Consider the following 24,502-nt stretch of genomic DNA (forward strand, 5'->3'; position numbering starts at 1 on the left):
CAACTGATGACATCAATTTCTGGACACCAATCCATCCAACTACATTTCACTTGCAAATTTAAAATTGTTGAGTTGCAACTGATGTACCTGTACCTTTCTTTGAAGGCTTTTAGGGAAAAAAGGGCACATATGCAATTTGCATTTTTTTTTTTTCTGAGGCAGAGTCTCGCTCTGTCACCCAGGCTGGAGTGCAGTGACACGATCTCAGCTCACACAACCTCTGCTTCCCTGGTTCAAGCGATTCTCCTGCATCAGCCTCTTGAGTAGCTGGGATTACAGGCACCTGCCACCATGCCTGGCTAATTTTTGTATTTTTAGTAGAGACGAGATTTCACCATGTTGGCCAGGCTGATCTGGAACTCTTGACCTCAGGTGATCCCCCGCTGCCTCCTGCTTCGGTCTCCCTAAGTGCTGGGATTTGATCCCCCGCCGCTGCCTGCCTTGGCCTCCCTTAGTGCTAGGATTACAGGTGTGAGCCACCACACCTGGCCACAATTTGTACTTTTAATGAAACCAGGTGAAAAGAGGGTGTCCTTGAGCAATAGCCTTTATGATATGAGTAGACACCTATCTGAGCCCTCCCTTGAGAAACAGTCAGCGCCTTTGTGGTTTCGTTCTTTTCCTTCTTACCTTTGCTTTGCCGTGACTCTCATCAGTGGTTTTGCCTTTAGATTTCAAATGAAGCAAGTGAACATTGTTGGACCGAGCCCCTACAGTCAGTCTTCCCGGGTCATCCAGACCCTGCAGGCCCCACCCGACGTGGCTCCAACCAGCGTCACGGTCTGTACTGCCAGTGAGACCAGCCTGCGGCTTCGCTGGGTGGTGAGTGGGGGTGAGAAGGGAGGCTGGAGGCACACAGGTCCTGAGTTAGCAAGGGCACACACTAATCCAGGGCTTAGGAGTTTCTTATTCACGCCTTTGTCCTGGTCAAAACTAATCTCATCGTCAAACCAAAAAGTATTGCATTTTACAATTAGTTTTGGATCTCAGGCCAGCCCAGGAGATCTGATTAATTAGTAGCATTACTCACTCTCTTCTTGGAATTGAGGAATATTCCTTGGGGCAGGAGAGCTGGTGGTGCCTCACGCCAGACCTGTAAGTCCTTAAGCTAGGTCAACATGGAACCAATACTCAATATTTGTAAGAGAGCCAGCCTGATATTTAATCAGAACATTTGCCCACAAAATTAAGCCACATGTATTAAAAGAAATTATATGCAGCCAAAGTTACTGACAGGGTTTCATTTAATTCACAGAACAAAAGTTTCAGGGAAGAATAAAGTAGATGCTTCTAAGACTATTTCCCCTAGGAACGCCCCCTCCACGGAGTTGGCCTCACAGGACAGGCCCATCCCTTACAACCTGTGAGGGTGGCAGTTCTGAGATGTCAGCTCATCGCGGCCCCTCGTTTATTACTAGCCCCTGCTGGATTCTCAGTACAATGGGAACCCTAAGTCCGTGGGCTACAGGATTAAGTACTGGCGCTCAGACCTCCAGTCCTCAGCACTGGCCTAAGTCGTCAGTGACCGGCTGGAGAGAGAATTCACCATCGAGGAGCTGGAGGAGTGGATGGAATACGAGCTGCAGATGCAGGCCTTCAACGCCGTCGGGGCCGGGCCGTGGAGCGAGGTGGTGCGGGGCCGGACGCGGGAGTCAGGTGAGGGAAGGCGATTCCCGTCCTGGAGACACCGCATTAGAGATGGGGCTGAGTGCCCCTGAGCCTCCAGATCCCAGGCTAGTGGCGTCTCATTGGCCTGTCCCACTTGTGTCTGTCTTGGAGCTTTCCTAATCCTGGGTTTGGCCAGACTCGGCAGGAATTTCTGTCTGATTTCATTAGGGCCCCAAGCCATTCATTGGAAACTGGTGATGATTTCCAACAGGGGCTCGACTCACATTACTATTAGGGAAAATTAGGGATAATTTTCGCTAACAATGATGAAAAGCAAGAGTGTGTAAAGTTCCTATGGGGAATCTTTAAAATACAAGGTATTCAGGACCTTCTTGTCACAAATTAATAGAGGTAGTATGTTAATAATCTAGCCTGTGGTAATAAATAGGCCTCCAAAAGTTTAATTGCTTGAACATAATAGGAGTTTATTTCTCACTCATATTGTGGTCTAAGGTGGGCGTTCCTGTTTGGCAGGTGGCTCTCTTCCACGAGGTGATTCAGGGACCCAGGTTCTACCGTTCTGTGGGACTAATCTCCTTCTGCACCCAACTGCCAGCAGGGAAAAGAAGGCAAAGAATGGGCCTCTTCAGACCTGTTCAGGAGTGGAACGTCACTCTGTTCATCTTCTTGGGGCTCAGTCATGGGGCTCTGCCAGTTGCCAGGAAGAAATGGAGCAGTGTTTTTGGCCAACCTTGAGCAGACCTCTGCTGCACTGTGCTAATGCTGAAAGTGGCTGCCTAATCTTCTAGGCTTTGTGGACTAACTTCCACTGGCCAAGTGTGGGTCAGAGGAGCTTTTCTTGCCCCTCTCCTTGAATTTTTAGAAACCCAAGGGAAGGACGGCAATTAACGCTCATGAAGGACTCACTGTCACCTGACCCCGGTCCCTTCAGTCTAATCTGAATTAGTGAGGTTCTGTCTGGAGAAGGAATGAACCAGCTGCACCTCTGCCCCAGGCTTCTTGGATGAGAGTCACAGCTTGTGCTTGATAGATGGAGGGGCTGTTCATTCTGGACTAACCTAGGCTGTTAGAAATACAACTTAAATTCCTGACCTTTGTCCAGACATGGGATGAGGAGGAGGTATGAAGGGTTGAGATGGTGAACTGGGTCAGTGGCCAGAGGAAAAGAACAAGACTCCCCCACTCCTTCCCCCAGGGAGCCTAGATCCATTTTGCTTATTGATGTCAAACCCTGTAATTCGCTCTCTTTTCCTTCTCTTCTCTGACTCTCTGCGTTAATGAGAATATTCGGCTCCATTGTTTTGGCTGTCGTAGACATGGCTCTGTTTCCTGGAGACAGCTCCTGAGCCCAGCACGAGTCCTCCTTTCCTTGAGGCTCCCAGGGCACAGAATCGCCCTTGAAGCTGGGGAGTCAAGAGACGGCCAGGGCCTGCCCACAGCTGTTTCCATCCCAGAGTCCTCAGAAATGCCCCGGACCTGCCCTCTCTGCAACCCAGAGCCTCCCTGCTTCTGTCCCTGTGCTACGATGCCATGCAAAGAGACAGTCCCCCTGTTGTTGTTTTCAATAGAAAAATTAATTAACTTGCTAGATGCTGGAAACTGCCTTAGGAGACACAGTTGGAACTCAGAGTGACTTTGATGGGAAATGGACAGAAAGATGAGCTAGGAAGCCAAGTGCATGATGGGTATCAGAGAAAACCTAGCAGAGTCAGCAGGAGGAGGTGGAGGATGTGGGGGCACAAGGCCTGTTGGCATGGCTGGAGGTGGCTTTGGGGGGCTGCCATCCTCAGGACAGAGGAGTTTAAAAGGGAGGAAAGCATAGACACTTGGGGGGCCCAGGGCTCCCGGGCCTGGCTGTCTGCTCTAAAGATGAAGAGGGAAACATAGATGGTGGTGCCGAGGTGGGAGGGCGGCCTCTGAGGACAGCTGGAGTGAGGACGTAGATCAGCTCCCAGCAATAAGGAAAGGGGCCTTGGAGCCCTGGGCAGTGCTCTTCCTAACGCTCATCTTATCCGTGCCAGGTGCTGCGATGGGTGCAGGTGTGTCCAACACCACCCCTCCACCCTTGAGGCAGCCAGGCCGGGGTGAGGAGTCTGCACCCTGGGCTTGGGCCCAGCAGCGCCCAGCACACCGAGGGCACCAGCATGTACCCAGTGTATCTGCAGGTGCCACCCGCTCTGTGTGCCACAGCGCAGAAGGGCCTGGGAAGCTCTGGATAAAGGCTCCTCTCATCCTTTCTTGCTCATTCCCCAGGTCCCGCTGGTGACAGGTCTGAACCTGCCACTGCCCTTGTAGGTTACTGTAATGCACAGTGGGTTGCAACCCACAGAAGTCCCCTGGGTTTCCTCAACGCTGGTCCACTTTCAGCCACCAGCACCAAGCAAAAGCTCCTGTGCCACTTTGTGGCTTTATTTCTTCCTACTCTTCTCAGAGGGCAGGAGGTGAGGGTAGACGGGAGGACTCTTAAGCAGTAGCAGGGAGAAGCAGAACCATGGCCATGTGGGAATGCTCTTAGGGCATGGCGTGAACCATGGAGCCCACCAGTGAGAGCCCCGGAAGAGCAGCCATGGTGACAACCAGTGTGCTTCTGAGAGGACCAGTGTTTCAGGAGGGAACTGCCCAAGCAGCAGGGCTGGGCCTGGTGTCTCTCAGTTCTCCTTCAGACTGAAGCTTTCATTACGTTCCAAAGGAAAGGTGGAGATGCACCCACACACAGCCTGGGATTGTGGTCATGTGGATTTCAAAAATCTCCGTTATCTTCACGGTCTGAATCTTTGTGACAAAGGAGAGAACTCGAGAAGTTCGTTCTAAATCCAGTAAAAGGCAGGCCAAGAAAATAGTTTTTCAGAATTAAAACTTCTGCCATAACCAACAAAAACTTATGGATAAAATATAACTTTCTGGAATCTTAAATGTATTGGCCGGGCAGGGTGGCTCACACCTGTAATCCCAGCACTTTGGGAAGCTGAGTCTGGAGGATAGCTTGAGTCCAGGAGTTCAAGACCAGCCTAGGCAACATAGTGAGACCCCATCTCTACAAAAAATACAAAAATTAGGTGTGGTGGCATGCACCTGTAGTCCCAGCTACTTGGGAGGCTGAGGCAGAAAGATGGCTTGGGCCTGGGAGTTTGAGGCTGCACTGAGCTATGATCGCGCCACTGCATTCCAGCCTGGCCAACAGAGCAGGATTATGCCTCTAAAAAATAAGTAAATAAATGAATTCATCAACACACTCATAAGAAAAACAGGGAAATCCTCAGGTGTCAGAAGCATAACAGGAACTAGAAAGAGTTCAGCAGGAAGTGCTGGGCTGGTGCTGCAGCTGCCCTGGGTGGGATAGGATCAGGTTGGATCTTTCCTGGTGGTTTCAGGACCTGGGGTAAGGAGTCTGCACCCTGGTCCTGGGCCCAGCAGTGCCCAGTACACTGTGGGCACCAGCATGCATCCAGTGTGTCTGCAGGTGCCACCGGGAACTGTAGATACACTCGGCAGGCCATGCAGTAACATGAGAGTCAGCTTTGAATCTGTGTAAGGGGAGAGTTAGGGCCTAAACTCCTGCACTTGAGACATGGCTCTTGAAGGCCTTTCCCTCCTTCCTAGGAGAGGCTGAAACTCTGCCTGCAGCGGTTTGACTGTATGTCTACCTGGACTCTGAGTAGAGAATGAAAAGTCAGTCTGAGTCCTGTGCCCAGCTCGGGACTGGGTTTTGAATTTGCCTCATATGAATGGCCCAGGAACTCCCAGAACAGAAATTAATGTAACATTTGGTTCCAGAAACCAAAAGCACAAGCAACTAAAGAAAAAGTAGATACATTAGACCTCATCAGAATGAAAACTTTTATGCTTCAAAGAAAGTCATAAAGGAAATGAAAAAAACTCCCCAAATGGAAGAAAATATTTGCAAATTATGTATCTCACGAGGGATTTATATCTAGAATATATAAAGACTTCACAACAAAAAGAAAAATGACCCAATTAAAAACTGGGCAAAGGATCTGCATAGACATTCCTCCCAAGGAGATTTACAAATGGCCAGCAAGCACATGAAAACATGCTCAACATCATTAACTGTTAGGGAAATGCAAATCTAAGCCGCAACGAGATATCACTTCACACTCCTAAAATAAGATGGCTAAAATAAGAAAAGTTGGACAATAACAGGTATTGGTGGGCATAGAGAAATTGGAACGCTCGTACATTGCTGATGGGGGTATTAAATGATTCAGAAACGTTGGAAAACAGTTGGCATTCCTCAGGAGGTTGAGCAGGGAGTCACCACGCAACAAAGCAACTCTACTCCTAGGTATGTACCCAAGAGAACAGAAAACATATGTCTACACAAAATCTTGCACATAAATGTTCATAGCAGCTTTATCCACAGTAGCCAAAAAAGTGGAAACAACCAAAATATCCCTCAGTTGACAAATGGATAAATAAAATATGGTCCATGCATTCAATGGATGATTCAGCAATAAAAAGGGATGGAATTCTGATACATGCTACAGTGTGGATGAACCTTGAAAACATTAGGCTAAGTGAAAGAGACAAGGCACAAGAGACCACATATTGTATGATTCTGTTTGTAGGAAACATCTAGAATAGGCAAATCTAGAGAGGCAGAAAATAAATTCGTGGTTTCCTAGACTAAGAGAGAGCGTTTGAGAGGAATGGGAAGGGATTGGTGATGGAAACAGAGCTTCTTTTGGGGATGATGAGATGTTCCAAAGTTCATCGTGATGATGATTACACAACTCTGAATTCACTAAAAAAAAACGTTGGATTGTACAATTTAGGGGAATTGTGTGATATATTAATAATCTCACAATAAGGCTTTAAAAAAAAGCTCAGCCTTCCTGAGATTAATTTTATACAGATAAAATGTTATTAAAATAAATATGGGCTGGGGGCTGCGATTCGTACCTATAATCCCAACACTTTGGGAGGCATAGGCAGGAGGATTACCAGGAGCTTGAGACCAGCCTGGGCAACATAGTGAGACCCCATCTCTACAAAATAAAAATAAAAACTACAGAAAATTAGCCAGGCATGGTAGCACGTGCCTGTAGTCCCAGCTACTTGGGAGTCTGAGGCAGGAGGACTGCTTCAGCCCAGGAAGTCGAGCCTGCCATGAGCTATGATCACACCCCTGCACTCCAGCGTGGGTGACAGAGCAAGACCCTGTCTCTAAAAAAAATAATAAGTATGGCTCATAGATTGTACACTTTGCCTATGGTTAGAAGGCCTAGAAAATCTGTGTATAATATCTTCTTACCCTCAGGGAAAACAGTGATCAACTCTTCCTGAAATAGTTACATATCATACCCCAATAAAGGATTTTACTCTCCTCCAAAAATAAAACAAAAAGAAAATACACAAAAAACTAAAGAAACATGGTTTCAGGCCAGACCATCTGGGCAATCAACAGAAGCAAAAATGATTCCTCTCTGGAGAGATATTGCCAAAGCCAAATCATCCAAAATAAAAATCAAACCTTTTTAAAGATGAATCACAATTGTCAAGCACACAGGCAATAATTTGCCGTGAGTAAAAATGACCAGCTTTAAAAAAGGAGAGAAAGACAGAGGGCTTCAATTACATTAAAATACATACAAGTCTGAGAGAAAATATATAATAACTACATTTTAAATTATTAAAGTCTTAGTAAAATAAAGCATTAACATTTTAAGTAAAGATTAAGGTACCATTTCTTAAAGCAGATTTTTTTTTAGAAAAAATAAATGGGACACAATCATTGAAAATGAAAGCAGTTTAGACGCTGCCAAAAAGAGAATTACCAAATTAGAAGCTAGATTTGAGTAAATAACTCTTAAAACAACATAAAGACATAAGATTGAAAATAAAGAGATTAAAAGACATGAAGAACAGAATGAGATCTACCACATAGCTAATAGGACTCAAAAGAGGAAGAAGATGAGAGTACAAAATACACAGAGATAATAGCTGAGAAATTCCAGGGTTGATGGAAAGCATTATTTATAAGACTGAAGAAATACCAATCCCGAGTAGAGTAAATAAAACTGAATTCATACCAAAATGTATTTGGTACAACTGTAAAATGCCAAAGAGAAAATCTTAAAGACAGTGGGAGTGAAAGGGAGATAATCACAAAGGCAAGACCATTTGACTGAGGTGACTATTCAGGAATAGCAGAGGCCAGAAGACAATGAGATAGTAATCTTGAAGGAGCTGAAAGCGAATAACTGCCAACCTCAAATTTTACACCCAGCTAAACTAATCTTCCAGGATTTTATTCAGAAAACAGTAAAGTAAATGCTATATAAAAATGAAGACAATTTAATCAAAATAGAAATATCATTTTGATAATATTTCAAATAATACCCTTTTTTTTGAGATGGAGTCTCACTCTGTCATCTGGGCTGGAGTGCAGTGGCATGATCTTGGCTCACTGCAACCTCTGCTTCCTGGGTGCAAGTGATTCTCCTGCCTTAGCCTCCCAAGTAGCTGCGATTACAGGTGCCCACCACCATGACTGGCTAATTTTGTATTTTTAGTAGAGATGGGGTTTCACCATGTTGGCCAGGCTGGTCTTGAACTCCTGACCTCAAGTGATCTGCCCACCTTGGTTTCCCAAGGTGCTGGGATTACAGGCATAAGCCACCACACCCGGCCAAGAACACTCTTTTTTTAAAAAAAAAAAAGAAAGAAAGAAAAAAAAAGGAAACCTGTGGCAAAACTGCTGATTTGAGACTCTTTTTTTTTTTTTTTAACAGACGTTTCCAGCTGTTGGAAACCTGTCTTTATAGTAGTCAAGAAAATGCAGAGGATAATATTTTATGTGTAAATGTATTCCAGGGTTTTTCTTCTGACTTTGTTCTTTTCAGACAATCTGGTATCATCTTTTACACAAGAACCCTGAGGAGACTTTCTCTAGCAATGTTGTTTATTTTTATAGATGCTGCTATGTTTTAATTAATACTGAGATATAGATTTTGTATCAAAAGAAGCAAGTGGATTTACCTTTGTCCTAGCTGATTGTAGCATGTATGGTGATATGGTTTGGCTTGGTGTCCCCACCCAAATCTCATCTCAAATTGTAATCTCCACATGTCAAGGGAGGGACCTGGTGGGAGGTGATTGGCTCATGGGGGCAATTTCTGCCATGCTGTTCTCATGATAGTGAGTGAGTTCTCACAAGATCTGATGGTCTTATAAGGGGCTCTTCCTCCTTTACTCTCTCTTCTCTCTCCTGCTGGCATGGGAAGAAGTTCCTTGCTTCCCCTTCACCTTCCACCACGATTGTAATCCTGAGGCCTCCCCAGCCATGTGTAACTGTGAGTCAATTAAACCTCTTTCCTTTATAAACTACCCAGTCTTGGGTATTTATTTATTGCAGTGTGAAAATGGACTGATACACGTGGCTAGAGGGAATCCCATAGAGCCCTTGCAGAATCCACAGTATCAGCCTCACTGTTTTTCTGTTCATAGTTCATGTTCTGTTCACTTGTTGGGAAGATTTTGATGAAGATTAGGAATTGTTCTTGCAACTGAAGCTTTGTTTTGTCAGTTATTACATTCTTTCTTATTTTGAGGGTTATAGCTTACAGAAAGGTATTTTTTAGTTTTTAATTGAATTTGTGTTTAATTAGAAACTTCGGTGCAACACATATCGCTCTGGGAAAAGAAGTTTTGGTTCACGTGTTTCCATCAAAAATTTTATAATTGGGTTATTGATCTTCATTTCAAGATGTGGATGTTTCAGATTCTGGACATGTTGAATGCTGGAATAATGAGCTCCCAGGGACCCCTCTTAGACCACTCTCTCTTCTGGTTGGTGCTGGTGCTCCGTCTCTGCCCCTCCTCCCACCTGGGGAATCTCAGGGACCCAGATGCTACAGGACTTCAGCTCCCTCTCCTTGTGTTTAGCTCATCAGAACGGAGATTTCACAGCCTTCTTCTCCGGGAATCTCCCCACCTCTGACTGGCAAGGCCCTCCCAGGTGCAGCAGTTTTGACTTTGTGCCTTCCCTGGCCCTACTAACATCTGACAATTACCCTCCCCAGCAGAAAACTCGATCCTTTTTTGAGATGGGGGGAGGCAGGGAGGAGATGGGGAGGTGAAGGGGTTGCCAGGGCTGAATGGTGAGTGGACCTGATGGAGAGGGAGAGGGATTGGAGAGAGAATAAAACCACTGCCCTTTGTCTGAAATAAGTCTCCCCTCAATGGAAATAGCAGCTCCTGGGAGCTTAGGAATGGCCCAGTGTGCGGGAGTGCTGAAAACATGCAGGGAACACAGAGCAGAATGCTCGGAGCCACATTTCAATGAAGTTTACAGTTTTGAAGTGCAGTTTAACAGGTTCTGTGACATCTTATGATATATTATTATATATTCTAAGGATAAATGAGGCCTTAAAAACCAAGAGAGACCACATGAGGAGGAACAGCAAGCTGCATAGTGTGAAATCCTACAGAGGGGAGAGAAAAAAATGAAGGAGAAAAGAAGCCATGGAATGGCTTTGTTTTTAATGAAAGGGAAATTCCCAAGAACATCTCAAAACGTAAGATGTCAGGTTGGAAAGGGAGTTGAATCTACTTCAAAATAGATGATGGGTAAGAGGTTTCTTTTTCAATTCTTGAAAACTTTGCAACTCCATGGCAGATCTTGTCCTCGTAGGATTTAAATGCGCTGAAATTTCCATCCTGAACTCTTCCATTTTCTTTGCTTTAGCTGCCTCACCTCCCTATCTCCACGTGAGAAGTTCAGCTGCGTTCAAAGCCCGGTTGGTGTCTGAATTGCTGCAATCCCCAGGTTGCCCTCATTCTCCAAGGACAGGGTTGGCTTTCCAGTAAATACATGCTCATCCCACCACATCTTAGGAAAACAGCTGTGATTTGTAGGTCTATAGGGAGAATTGGGCACTCACAGTTTCCCACAGGAAGCAGTTAAAGATTACAGAAGTGGACCATTTGTGTTGCTATGACAATGGCCTCTCTTTTTGCAGACAGGGACAGAGGTTTTAGAACCTGGTACCAGCGTCTTGGGCATACAGTGTTTGGTGTTCTTACCTTAGTCTAAATATATTCAGATACGTTGTAGGTTTACATTTTTTTTTAATGTTAGCGCCCCCTTTAGCTCATAGTTGATTCAAGGTCCCAGTTTATCAAACTTTTGTATAAAATGAGCAATGTGCAAACCATTTCCTGGTAACAGCCATGGTGGCATTTAAGACACCCTATGGGAGCTCTGTGCAGGCCCAGGGAGCAGGAGTGAACCGGGTGGAGCCACAGCTGGAAGGCACCAGGGACTTGGGGCTGCATCTGTGACAAGCCCCCTTCCTCTTTGGAGAACTGAGCAAACTTAACATTGCAAGTATTCCCTTTCCATGATACCTCTCTACTCAAATAAATGGATACTATTTCATAGAAGCACTGAGTAACTGAATGAATGACTCTCAGCTGACATATTTGGGAAGATTGGACTGGCTGGCATTATCTCCCTCCAAAAATAGAAGGGGGCTCACAGTGGTTTTATAGTGACAGGCATCACTGGGGTTTTTCTATTTTGTGGACACATTCACTGACCTACACCCAGCAGCCAATCTAATGTCCATGCAGGGAAGGTGCTCAGCATGGTAGGGAGAGAAGGGGAGGGAGAGATGCTGCCTCCCAGGGCTCTCAGGACCAGGGAGCATGCCCCTTCCTGGGGGCAGGCATCCCAAGCCTTTGCTCTGCGGGTTCCTCTGTGGTTTCAGAGACCCCACAGGGTGTGGTGAGGGTGCGGTGTGGCCACTGACCCTCATCCTGAGGCTTAGTCATCCTCAGCCGCTGGCCGTGTTAGGCTATGGCCTGCTTTGGGGCTGTCCTTTCTTGCCCCTCCCTTGTCTAGGGAAACACCTGTTTGTGGTGGTGAGGGGAGAAGCTTCCCACACAGCATGAGAACAGCTCTTCTAGGATGCACATGAACCCTGGCATTGTCTTAAAGACTGTGTTCGTGTCATAGCAGAATGCCCCAAACGGGGTGGCTTAAATGACAGAAATGTATTCTGTTACCATTCTTGAAGGTGGAATCTGAGCTGGAGGTGTTGGCAGGGCCATGATCCCCCTGAAGGCTTTGGAAGGATCTATCCTGGGCCCCTCTCCAGCATCTGGTGGTTCTGTGGCTCGGGCAACCTCTCTCCCATGTCCCCACGGAGTTCTCCATGTGTGTCTGTCTCCTCCCATGGCACTCTCCCTGTTGTGTGTCTGTGGACAAATTCCTTTTTTTATACAGACACTAGTCATACTGGATCAGGGGCCCACCCTATGCAGTATGACCGCATCTTAACGAGTTACATCTGCGACAACTGTGTCTCCAAATAAGGTCACCTTCTGAGGTACCGGAGGTTAGGATCACAAAATAAGGATTCAGGGGGCACAAGTTCAACCTATAACAAAGATCAAACTACTCTTGTGTAGAAAATCTTGCCATTAAATGTCATAGTTTGCATTATTGTGCAAGTCCCCCACCATGTTACTTTCTGTCTTCAGACTAACTAACAGTGCCACCCTCTCAGTCTCTGTGTAATGAGGAAGTCTGAATGTCTGAAGGAATAGATGAGTGAATGGATGGATGGATAGGTGATGGGTGAATGGATGGATGGATGGATAGTAGATGAATGAATGAGTGGATGGGTGGGTGGATGGATGGATGGATGGATGAATGGTAGATGGATGGATAGATGGATGGATGGGTGATTGGTAGATGGTTGGATGTATGGATGGATGATGGATGGATGAGTGAATGGATGGATGGGTGAATGGATGGATGAATGAATAGATGGATGGATGGATGGGTGATGGGTGGATGAATGGATGGATGATGGATGGTTGAGTGAATGGATGGATGGGTGAATGGATGGATGGATAGATGGAATGATCGATTTATGGATGGATGGATGGGTGATGGGTGGATGGATGGATGGGTAGATGGATAGATGATGGATGGAGGAATGAATGGATGGATGGGTGGATGGATGAATGGGTGATGGATGCATGGATGTGTAGATGGATAGATGGATGATGGATGGAGGAATGAATGGATGGATGGGTGGATGGATGAATGGGTGATGGATGCATGGATGTGTAGATGGATAGATGGATGATGGATGGAGGAATGAATTGATGGATGTGTGAATGGATAGATGAATGAATGGATGGATGGATGGATGGATGGATGGATGGATGGGTAGATGAATGGATGGGTGATGGGTGGGTGGATGGATGGATAGATGGATGAATAGATGGATGGATGAGTGAATGGATGGATGGGTGAATGGATGAATGGATGGATGGATCACTGGATGGATGGATTGATTTATGGATGGATGGATGGATGGATGGATGGATGGATAGATGAGTGGGTCTATGAAAGAGCAGAGGAAGTCCCCACAAGTGTTCCTGCTACAGAGGTGCATGCGTGCATCCTGCTGTTCTTGGAGCCCTAGTAGGGCTTATGAAGGGGAAGGGAACAGATGCTTCCACTCACTTCTGTGTGTCAGTGCCCTATCAGGCACCTCAGTGTTTGCTTTCATTCTCACTCTATAGGCTAGGACTGGTCATAGCATCCTCCTTTCACTTTCTTCAAAACAACTAGCTATTGATCACCTGCTGACCAACAAGTGCTGGCCACCAGGAGGGGAGAGTGAGAAGACTCTTAAGCAAGGAAGGTAGGCCAGGCTTAGCCCTTCCCAAATGGGACAACTGAGGCACAGGTGATCAGAGCAGCATCTCCAGCTTCCACCCTGAGTCCGGCCTTACTCCATCACTCCAGGCTATCCTCGGTATCCTGGAGACCACCTGAGTTCAAAAGGAGACTTTGCCACCAAACAGTAACCTCCCAGAACCTCCGTTGCTTCATCTGCAGAGTGAACCCCCTCAATGGGACATGGTGGACTTGAAGTGTCTCTCCTCCTTTTTCAACCGTGGGGGCTCTGAAGTATGGCGGGATCTTCAGGTCCAGCTGAGAGCAACTCCTCCATGCTGTTTATAAACAGTGCCTTCCCTGACTGCTGGGGGCTAGCTCAGGTCCAGGTTTTCCTATATGAATGGTGTTTGAAGTTTAAATGGGTCCACAAGAAAATTAACAAAGCAAATGGAGATTGTCTAGAATATAATGCCCTTGTTTTTAAAGTTTCACTGCTTTTATACATATTTTATCTGAATCAGTGCAAAAATATCAAGACAAATTAGTTCAGTGATGTTGTAGACAGAAGAGAGATTGCATGAAAGTAAGAAAATGATCTTACATGTGGGCCGGGCACGGTGGCTCACGCCTGTAATCCCAGCACTTGGGAGGCCGAGGTGGACAAATCACTTGAGGTCAGGCATTCGAGACCAGCCTGGCCAACATGGTAAAACCCCGTCTCTACTAAAAATACAAAAATCAGCCAGACTTGGTGGCTCATGCCTGTAATCCCAGCTACTTGGGAGGCTGAGGCAGGAGAATGGCTTGAACCCAGGAGGCGAAGTTGCAGTGAGCTGAGATTGTACCACTGCACTCCAGTCTCAAAAAAAAGAAAAGAAAATTTTCTTACATGTGTATGGGTCAAGAATGGCATGGCTGGCCTCGGCTGCCCATCTCCTTGTAGAAAAGCATTCATTGAAATGGATAAATGGATTTTCTCACCTTTAGTTTTCTGATCGGTAGAAAAGGGGTAATGATACCTACTTCATTGGGATTATTGCGGGATTAGATGCAATTATGTAACTGAAGGCAGTTGGCACAGACAGGCACCAGATAAGCACCTAGTCAACCGACCCTCCCTTCCCCTTCTTTTGTGTAAATCCTCACGTCCCCTCCTCTCTTTAGCCTCTCCTGTCCCTATCACGGAATACCACATTTAGAGCTGTCAGTGAACTGGCGTGTGTCTGAAAGTCAGGATTTCCTATTTGAGATAAAAGTCTGCAGTTTCCACAAGTTAATACAGCAAACAGACCAAGCATCTTTTTTTTCTTGCTGGGTAGACTCAGGTAAAATTGAGCTGCTAAGTACCCAGGATTTATGGAATCTGTTGCTAATATTAAAGAGATTTCCATGTCCGTTATACTCCTGCAGGTTTAATCTGATCACTACAAAATGCCCAGAATACGTTGCTATTTCAAGGACAACTTGATTATTTGGGTGAAAGCTGGATCTTTATATGTAGACGCTCTAGATTTTGGATGCCCATCTACTTCATTGGTTCTTTGCAGTTCCTTCAGCCGTCCCTGAGAACGTGTCAGCCGAGGCTGTCAGCTCGACCCAGATTTTACTGACGTGGGCATCCGTGCCAGAACAGGACCAGAATGGGCTCATACTGGGCTACAAGGTATGTGATGGGATGACTTCCCTTTGCTTAAAGAGTAGGCTGGGGAAACGCGAGCACGTGCCATTCCCCCAAAGCAACGAGCTTCCTCTTCTCCCACAGATCTGCAGTGCCAGCCAGTTTGTGATTTTTATTAAGACATCCCGTTGTCTTATCTAAGCCTCATTGCAGCCTGGGAATTAGGCATCAGTATAACCACACCACAAACGCCAAAACAGGGCACCAGAAGAAAAGCACAGCCGGAGTGGAACTGACCTCCAGGCCTGCACCTGGCTCTGCCCTGGCTGGCCTTGGTGCTGTGGGCCAGTTACTGAAACCCTGTGCTTGTGTCTCCCCGCTTGTAAAACGGGAATAACGATGGTAGCTTTGTCCCAGGGTTGGTGTGAGAGTTCAGTGGGTCTTTTACACAGCACACCTTGCTCGTGTGAAGGGCTGGGTGAGGTGGATCGCTGTGTGCATGTTTCTATGTGTGTCATCACGGTCCTAGCAATGGCATCCGCTGGCAGGGTTGAATCTGTCCCAGCTTCTCTGGGGAGCCATTTCTGGGTTCCATCTTCCATGCATCCACCCCACCCCTTTAAAACCCCCTTCTATTCCTCGTTCCATCACTCGGGGCGACAGGCTCTGTCTCCCCATCTGCTCCTTGGCTCAGCAATGCCAAGCATCAGAATGAGCTTTTTGGGACCCCGCCAGCGAGGCCACGCTTGTCTCAGTGCTGCTCCCTGGGGTTTGAGCGTGCCTCCTCCACCTTTCCATACTTCACATCCCTATTCTTTGTTTTCCCCGCCTGCTCTCCCATGTCTTCCCCCTTCCCCGGGCATTCTAAGTACACCCTGCTGGCTCTGTGACACATGGCAGTCCCGTTGAGGGGGTTCAGTGACCAAAACTTCACACCACATTCCTGGGGCCCCGAGAAACGCGCTTGCTCTGCTATTTTCAAACACCTCCCTGGTGATGCTATCCTTTATGGCCTTCCAGGTCCCCGATCTCAGGGAGCAGTTCAGAGAAGGTGGGCATTGAGTGAGGTCTTAGCAGGAGGCCCTGGAGCAGAGCAGCTTGGGGTGGGGTGCCCTGGAGGAGAGCAGCTTGGGGTGGGGTCCCCTGGAGGAGAGCAGCTTAGGGTTGGGTGCCCTGGAGGAGAGCACGTTGGGGTAGGGTGCCCTGGAATAGAGCAGCTTGGGGTGGGGTCCCCTGGAGGAGAGCAGCTTGGGGTGGGGTGCCCTGGAGGAGAGCAGCTTGGGGTTGGGTGCCCTGGAATAGAGCAGCTTGGGGTGGGGTCCCCTGGAGGAGAGCAGCTTGGGGTGGGGTGCCCTGGAGGAGAGCAGCTTGGGGTGAGGTGCCTACAGCATGCACAGCTGCAGATGGCCCAAGGAGGCCAGAGCTCCTGGTCTGTGTGAGGACAGCAGGTCTTCTGGGGCAGGAACCCAGCTTCCATGGCTGGAAAACCCAGGGGGCTGCTGGCTCCTGTGGCAGGAAGCAGAATGTGTCTGTGTTCATAATCGAGTCTTTGTTTTAGTGGCTGTGGTTGGCATGGCTGCAGTTGGGCCCTCAGATCTTGCAGATTATGACCAGGCAGCAGTCTTGCCAAGCCGTGGGCACTAACTCAAGCTCCCCTGGAGCGCAGTCACTTCACCACCACCTTCCTCCCCCAATGCAAGTGTGGACAAATTAGATCCACAAGCCCTGCACACAGCCATCCTCAGGGAGAAAGCACAGTTGGCTGGGCCTTGATTCATGAAGGGGGCCTGCCCCGTGCCATGGCGGTCCTTCCTGGCACCCGCCTCCTCATAACCCTCATGCTGTGTCGATACCACAGATCCTGTTCCGGGCCAAAGACCTGGATCCAGAGCCCAGGAGCCACATCGTGCGAGGGAACCACACGCAGGCGGCCCAGCTGGCAGGCCTGCGCAAGTTCGTGCTCTGCGAGCTCCAGGTGCTGGCGTTCACCCGCATCGGGAACGGGGTCCCCAGCACGCCCCTCATCCTGGAGCACACCAAAGACGATGGTAGGTCCAGGGTTCGCGCCTTCGGGAGCCTCACTGCCTCCCAGGTTGGCCTTTCCAATGCAAACAATTTAGATTGTTGTTGCTTTTAACTTAATTTTCAAACCACTTTCTTTTGCAGTTGAGGGAAACAAAATTGTTTTTCGGTCACTGAGCACTTATATGGCCAATTTCAGCCTGGAGTGGATTTTTACAGCCTAATTATGAACCTGTGCTGAGTTTCCCTCATAACTCTGCCGTGGGCAGTGCTGGGGAGAGGCAGCAGGGGCTGGGGCGGGTCTGAGCTGTGGATGTGAGCTGTGGACGCTCCTCTTGGCAGGGGCTCCACACACCTCGTGTAGTGCCCCCTTATCCAGCAACACATCCCAGGACCCCCAGGAAATGACTGAAACTGCAGATAAGAGGGGACTACTATAGTTTAAAAAAATCCACAGTGGACCTCATGCCTTAATTCTCTCGGTACTGCCCTGGTCTCACTGTTTGCATTGTGGGAGGTAATTAGAGGTTATAGAAAGCCCCGTGTTTGATGGCCCAGGGTCCCCAGCTCCCTGAGTTTCTGGACCTGAATAACAAGCACGCCTTGCCAGCTTTGTTTTCATGGAACTCTAAATCATTGGTAAATATGTTTTCCCACTTCGCAGATGTGAAACACGTAAAGGTTAGCGCCTTCACATTTTCATTATTAAACAGACTGTAATGAATACGTCAGCGAGAGAAATGCGGATCTCCCCCACCAAAACACCCACCGTGGGGATCAGAGTGGCTAAAGAGGTGAAACACCTTTAGGTTTTCTTAAGCATCTTTGCTGAGTAACTAAATGAGCCCAAAAGTCCTCTTAACTGCTAAGTGGAAAGCATTCTCTCCACGTTGCTGAGAGAGTGCCACCCCTGATCCTCGCCTCGCCTCAGGAAGAGACGGGAACCCTGCAGAAGGCTTTGTCCATCCTTCCCTGACACAAGGTCTCAGGCTAGAGGGAGATCCAGGAGGGAATGGGAATGTGGATGTTGTTTCCTTGCAAAACTATCTCCTGCTCCAGTGTATTCCAGGTTTCCCAGATGAAAGTAAAAAGGGGCCTATTAGAAACTGTGTGTAACAGCAGGCCCACTGCAACTGTTCCCTCCTGAAGCAGGCGCTGGTGAGTCCTGGAATGCCGCTGCTTCCTCTCCCACAGTGCTCCTATAGACATGCTTTCCTCCTCTGCTTTCCAGCATAATCCCCATAAACAGCCTGGGAGAGGGCTCAGGGGAGCAATGCTACTTAAGACTGAAGTCAGCATTTGCATATCTGTGACTTAGTCCTAGTTAGGAGCCTGTGGCCTCCTTCAGACATTTATTTCACCCCAAAATAGGCATCATAACACACGTTCAGAATTTAAAATACTGTTCCCAGCTTCATAGCCAGGGACAGATGTCAGCGGCCCAGAACGACGAACATACATCCTCTTATTTTCATATTGATTGTTTCATGCCCATTGCCTCTTACCTGGGAATCAGTCAGTTATTAATTCCAACAAGAAGCTCTCATATTGGCCACACACTTACTTGCCTGTTCGTTTAAGTAAATGTATTTTATGAGGGCCACGACCCTATTATTCAGCAGTTCCACCACACCTAGCTGCTTTTTGAATTATTGGTGCACCGAACCACATACAAGAATTATTATATGCATTTGTGCACATCAACTCTTAATTATCTAGGATGATGCAGGAGAGAGGTGGCATGCCTATGAGAGAAATGATTGAGGATAAACATGTTATTTCATCAGAAATTGTAACCTCTGTTAGAGTTGGGAGGAACTTCAGGCCGCCTCATCTACCACCTGCTTTGCAGATGTCAAACCCAGTAAGGGAATCCAAGCTCAGATGAGGGAAATCCTTCCTCTCAACCTGATGTTTGCTCTCAGAGTCATTTAGTGACTGGTCTACTTGTGTCCTGGTAGGCTGGTTACACTCACACTATTTCTGGCATAGTTCGTGAACCCTGCTTTTGAGTCTTGGAAAGCAGACAGGCAGGGTTTAAAGGGAAGTGTTTGCTCAAGATCTTTAGGGAGCCACACTACCAGTGACGTTCCAAAAGTCAGCAGTCCAAAACTTTAGAGGGTTCTAAACCCACGACAGTGTAGCCTGTGGTAGTTACTGCAGCCAGCTGACCCTCGGAATCCTGTGTAACCTGTCACGCACCCAAGGAACATTGTCTTGACATCTGAATCCCTGTGGTTTTCCCTTCATCCCCAGGCCTACCAGTGAGGCTCGTGTTCCCCGAAGTGAGACTCACCTCCGTGCGGATTGTGTGGCAACCTCCGGAGGAGCCCAACGGCATCATCCTGGGTAAGGCAGCGGCAGTGGCCGGGCGTGGTGGCTCAGGCCTGTCATCCCAGCACCTTGGGAGACCGAGGCAGGTGGATTGCTTGAGCCCAGGAGTTCAAGACCAGCCTGGGCAACATTGTGAGACCCCATCTCTCCAAAGAAAATATTCAAACTATTAGCCGGGCATGATGGCATGCACCTGTTGGTCCCAGCTACTTGGGAGGCTGAGGTGGGAGGATCGCTTGAGCCCAGGAGGTTGAGGTTGCAGTGAGCCAAGATTGCATCACTGCACTCCAGCTTGGGAGAGAGTGCAAGACCTTATCCCCAAAATAAGAATTAAAAATAAAAAGGAGTGATGGTATTTAAAAGGAGAGAAATAACAATCAAGTTGATGTCTTCCCTGTTCGTTAGATGTTCATGAGGTTAAACAAAAGCCTGTCTCCAGCAGCCTAGCATTTCCTGAACCGAGATGATCATGGGCCTCTTGACTGTTTTCTGAGCTATGTACTAAAGGTTTTTCGTATGGAATGAAATTTACATTTTGTTAACCTGGAATTTCTTCCATTCGTTTGCGGCTCATGGCGATACCGTTTGTAACCGACCTTCCCTTCCTCTCTGATATATCAGGCTATTTTGATGTGTGTTTGAGAAACAACAGGCTAGTTTTTCAGAGAAAATGCAGACCTAGCCTTTGTTCTCATGTTCTTGGAAACATCTTTCTGCTACAGCACTTGCACCCAATCCTTGTAAAAAGCCGCTGAGATGAAGCGCATGCCTTGGGTCCCAGGGAATGTGTTTACTTCTGAATTTTCAGCATTACAGCCAGCATGCGAACTCTGGTAACAATGATGAAAAGCCTGAATTTTTCCCAGTTCCCCAAAGCAGCAAATTCTATTTTATAACATCCCCAGTTCCTTGACTCATTCACCCTTTCACAGAGACAAAATAAGGACTTTCCCTGTGCAGGTGTCGTACATACAGTGGGGGGTGAGGAATGAATGAGGCGTGCCTGTCCTCAAGTTGCCCACAGTCCCGTAAGGGAGACACACGTTGAGAGTACAGTGAGATAAGCCATCTGAAAGAGGTTTCATTCAGTGCCTCACACACAGCTCCTTCTGGGTGGGGTCTCTGTGGGTGGAAGTCTCCTTTTGAGAGGGATCTGGAGATAGGTGGCTTCTAAAGCCTTGGAAGAAGGGAAGAGGGGTGTCCACTCAGCCAAGACTGAATGCTTTCAGCCTGTGGGAGCACTGACAGCTCCAAGGCTGGGGATGGAGGCTGGGCCAGGTCTTGAGCTACTGTGAGCTCCCTGCTGTGTCCTGGAGAATGTGGCCCTGAGACCTGGACATTTTAAACTGGCCTATTAGAGGCAAGCGCAGCAGCCACAGAACATTGCCCCAGCCCCAGATTAGCTCTCAGGATATTGACCGAATCCTGACATACCGGAGACCCCTGATTCAGCTAGCCTGTGTTCTAGGTGATTTACAGTAAAGTTATAAACCCAGACTTACAAACGAGTGGTAAAATTCACCACTTTTGCCTGCGTTTGATCTTAGGATTCTAAGACTTGGTTGGAAGAAAGAGGTTCACATCACTAAAAAAAAGTTTGGAGGCCTGTGTTGAACGGCAGCAGGAACTCATCCAAGGTCTTTGAGTGGGAAAGCTGCGCGATCAGATTTGCCTTTTAGGTAATCACTCTGGCAGCCTGAGAAGGGTGGATGCAAAGTCAGATATTTATTGAGCCCTTGCTTCCCTGAGAGGGGGCCTGGAGCTTCCTAAGTCTTCTGCACAAGGAAGCTGTGGCCTATTTTCGCTTTGCCTCTTTCTTTATGTGATTTCTGGAGTTGCTAGATAGAAGTGTTTGGCTTTGAGTACGGCATTTCTCAATCAGGTGACCTTTGGAATTGCGGGTTCCTGCTACCAAAATCTCAGATGAGCAGCCACCGTGGAGGTGAGCATTTCAGGGCCTGGCCTGGCGGAGAGGGAGCTACGAGCCACATCTGGTGCCTGCACAGTGAGCCCAGTCTTGGGGTAGGAAATGGTCTGCCCAGCAGACAGCTGTGGCAAAGAGATTTGCAGGAGCCCCACCTAGGCAGGCCTTAACCTCAGCACAGCACCCAGGCATCAGCCTTTTCTGGAACAAGCAGGGCTAATATCTGATTACCCAGGAGCTGTCCCCAGCATGCTGTGAAACAAGAAACATTGACAGAGTCACAGGAGTCCACAAGAACAGTGTTCCCCGTGAAGAAGAAGGCTCGCCCCAGCCCCACCTCCACCCTGGCAGGGCCCCTGGCTCCCACTGCCGGCCTCGGTAGACCCTCCCGGCAAGTCCTCACTCTGTGGTCACCTCGTCCACTCACTGTCAGCTTACCGGGCTGCCAAGAATCAGTTCTGGAGTGCGAAGGTGTGGGAGCGGTGCAGGAGCAAAGCATGCTCCTCTCTTCATCTGTGCTTCTCTCTTGCCATAGACGGACCCATGCTCAGATTCCAGTGCTGTGACTTTGACCCAGGGCTTCCTTGCACACGTGGGGAGGCTCTGGCCTCAGCCGGCTCTAGGCCCTGCCCTCTGCCTGACACGCCCACTTCTCCAGGGCATCTGCCCTTCCTGAGGACTCACGCCGATGTCCTCTGTAGCCCCGGGTCTTCATTGCCCTGCTCCCTGCACGTGTCCACCTGGTCAGGCTTCTCCTCAGCATGCCCGCCGGCACGGCGTGAGGCCCGCTGTTCAGTGAGCCCATCAGCTGGTTTTATCATGTCGTTTACTTTCCAGACTGTCCCTGACATTTCTTTTTCCCATGACAAGAGCACTATAAAATGATAATTGAGGCCACAATGAAATCCCATTTCACATTCGCCAGATTTGGCACCATAAGAAGCTGTGATAATGCCAAGTTTACATGAGGATCTGGAGAAACAAGACCCCTACACCCTTGCCAGGAGCGGGAGTTGGTGCATCCACTTTGGGGAGTGCTCTGGCAATATCCAGGAAAGGTGAGTGCATTCACACCGCACCCCAGACACTCTGCACTTCCAGGCCATTGCCCTAGAGAAATTCTTGCCTGTGTGCACAAGGAGAAACATACAAGGATGTTCATTGCAGATTCACTGAAATAGCAAGAAAGAAAGCAGCTGTCGTCTGCACAAGTCAGATGGCACGAACCTTGGGGCTGCCTGCTTTTCCTTTCCCCTGTGTTTTCAACACTGCATCACTGACAAGTAGGCCGGCAGCGTGGATAACGTTTTGGACTCAGATCTCAGCCTATGCTTATTAGCTGGGTGAATTTATATGTGTTTCTTAGCATTCCCATGCCTCAGTTTCCCCATCCCTCAAAGGGGAAGCACATTCATGCCTCCCTCACTGGTTAAATGAGTTGCACTTAGAACAGTGCCTGCTACATAGTGAGTGCTGAGTAAACGTTAGCTTCCCTATCACATCGAATATTTCATCATTTCCCTGGCACCAGAGGAGGCTGGAGGCTCTCTGGACTTGGGAGCTCCTCCTGGATCACTGGGGGCTTAGCCTGGTCCTAGTATTCCTGTTGCATGCACCAGTGGTGTGCTGCCTTGATTTGTCCTCCATAACTCTGGCTGCTGAAGCAGAGGCTTCTTGCCAACAAGAGAAAGAAAACTTAGAAGGCTGCTTGGGTTACAGAGTGTTCCTAATGTGCGTCAAGAGGTATGGATCTTGATTTGTGGTCACTGAAAGCCACTGAAGCCCAGGTAAGGAGAAGGATAATCATTTAAATACTTTGAGCACTCCAACCATGCCGAACGCTGCTGAATCACACAGCACCACGTCTACCTGCGAGGCAGACAACCTCACTGCCGAGCCTCCTCTGTCATGCAGCATTGGGTTGTAATTGTAATGCATGTTGTCCGGATAACCTGTCACCCATGGGTCATTACAGCCGGCACACCACACGGCGGCGGCTGCAGGAAGACAGGAAGACACTTCCTGCAAATTCAGATGGGTGTTCACAGGGGAGAAAGCAAAACATCTTTTTGCCTGACTCACTTTACATCCAGAGACCTTGAATCAATGTTCCCACTCTGGCAGCTTGGCCTTCTGAGTACATAAACACCTCTGCCGCCCGAGCTTTTGTAATCTATATCAAAACATGTTCTTGTGTTTCCAAAAGAGATTAACAGCGTGAACCACGGCAGGCGCCTAGAGGAGAAAACACTTGCTTATTTGCATAAATATTTTACTGTGGTGTGCTTTTAGCATTTAGAACTTTTCTTTGGGGGGATGGGGTTGGAACCCCCTGAGTACAGATGTCCCTCCCTCACCCACCAGCTGACACCACAGGGCCTTGACTGCTATTATGCTAACGTGATGATGCGTGAACTCTTCAGACCCACATGGGCCTGCCCTGGCCAGACACACGGGATCCCGCCCTGCCAGCAGGAGGGCCTAACATTTACCTTTAAGCTTATTACGAAGGGTGTACGGGAACTCTGCTGAGAATCAGGAGCTCCAGCAAATATGATCCCTGTTTGCAGATTCAGCGTTTTGATCCCCAGCCCTTGGATGGATAAGCTGCAAAATCCACAGGCCGCAGCATCTAGGCTCGGCCAGTGTGGGCCTCCTGGGGCAATTCAGTGGCTTGCGGGTTCTCTGACCCACTCGCCCACCAACAGCAGCTACAGAGAGATCGACAGCATGTGCCCCTGATGGTCGTGCTTTGGGTTCCTGAGCACTGGGGCCCAGTGATGCTCACTGAACAGCAACTCTCAGACTATGCCTTTTGTTTCCCAGAGAAGTGCACAATTTATTAAAGGTTTGCAACTAGCTGGGCACGGTGGCACACACCTGTAATCCCAGCTACTCAGGGGGCTGAGGCATGAGAATGGCTTGAACCCGGGAGGCGGAAGTTGCAGTGAGCCAAGATCGCGCCACTGCACTCCAGCCTGGGTGACAGAGCGAGACTCTATCTCAAAGGCTTTGCAGCCACCTAAAATGTCCGGATAGAGGTCTCCAAATTGCTCTGTGTATAGCTCCGCGGCGTCAGTCTTCAGGCTGACCCGGAGCTGAGATGCCTACAAGGCTTCCAGTATCCAGCCTCAGCTCCTTAGCGCCACCTTCTTGTGTCTCGAGCAGTGGACGGTTCTGGAACTTAGGCCCGTGGCGCAGTCCCTTTCTGGATTCTGATTGTCTAAATGCGCAGTGCCGCCTCCATCTTCCAGGTGTATTCAGAAACCCACTCAGGCCTCTCGCTTGATGTTTTTAATCTTCCATTTGGATC

At 48.2% G+C, this 24,502-nt stretch overlaps 1 protein-coding gene across 1 annotated transcript in view; it reads left to right on the forward strand.

The window, feature by feature from the left end:
- The first annotated feature begins 1,568 nt into the window (after positions 1–1,568).
- Positions 1,569–24,502, forward strand: part of LOC129041507 (protein sidekick-1-like) — a 55,253-nt gene continuing 32,319 nt past the window's right edge. Inside the window, exons 1-7 of the mRNA XM_054497050.1 lie at positions 1,569–1,656; positions 3,883–4,070; positions 13,192–13,313; positions 14,456–14,520; positions 14,839–14,954; positions 16,768–16,957; positions 19,188–19,280. Coding sequence (XP_054353025.1) covers positions 1,569–1,656; positions 3,883–4,070; positions 13,192–13,313; positions 14,456–14,520; positions 14,839–14,954; positions 16,768–16,957; positions 19,188–19,280 — 862 coding nt within the window. The remainder of the gene's footprint in view (positions 1,657–3,882; positions 4,071–13,191; positions 13,314–14,455; positions 14,521–14,838; positions 14,955–16,767; positions 16,958–19,187; positions 19,281–24,502) is intronic.

Source organism: Pongo pygmaeus, chromosome 6, assembly GCF_028885625.2.
Source record: "Pongo pygmaeus isolate AG05252 chromosome 6, NHGRI_mPonPyg2-v2.0_pri, whole genome shotgun sequence".
Lineage (NCBI taxonomy): Eukaryota > Metazoa > Chordata > Mammalia > Primates > Hominidae > Pongo > Pongo pygmaeus.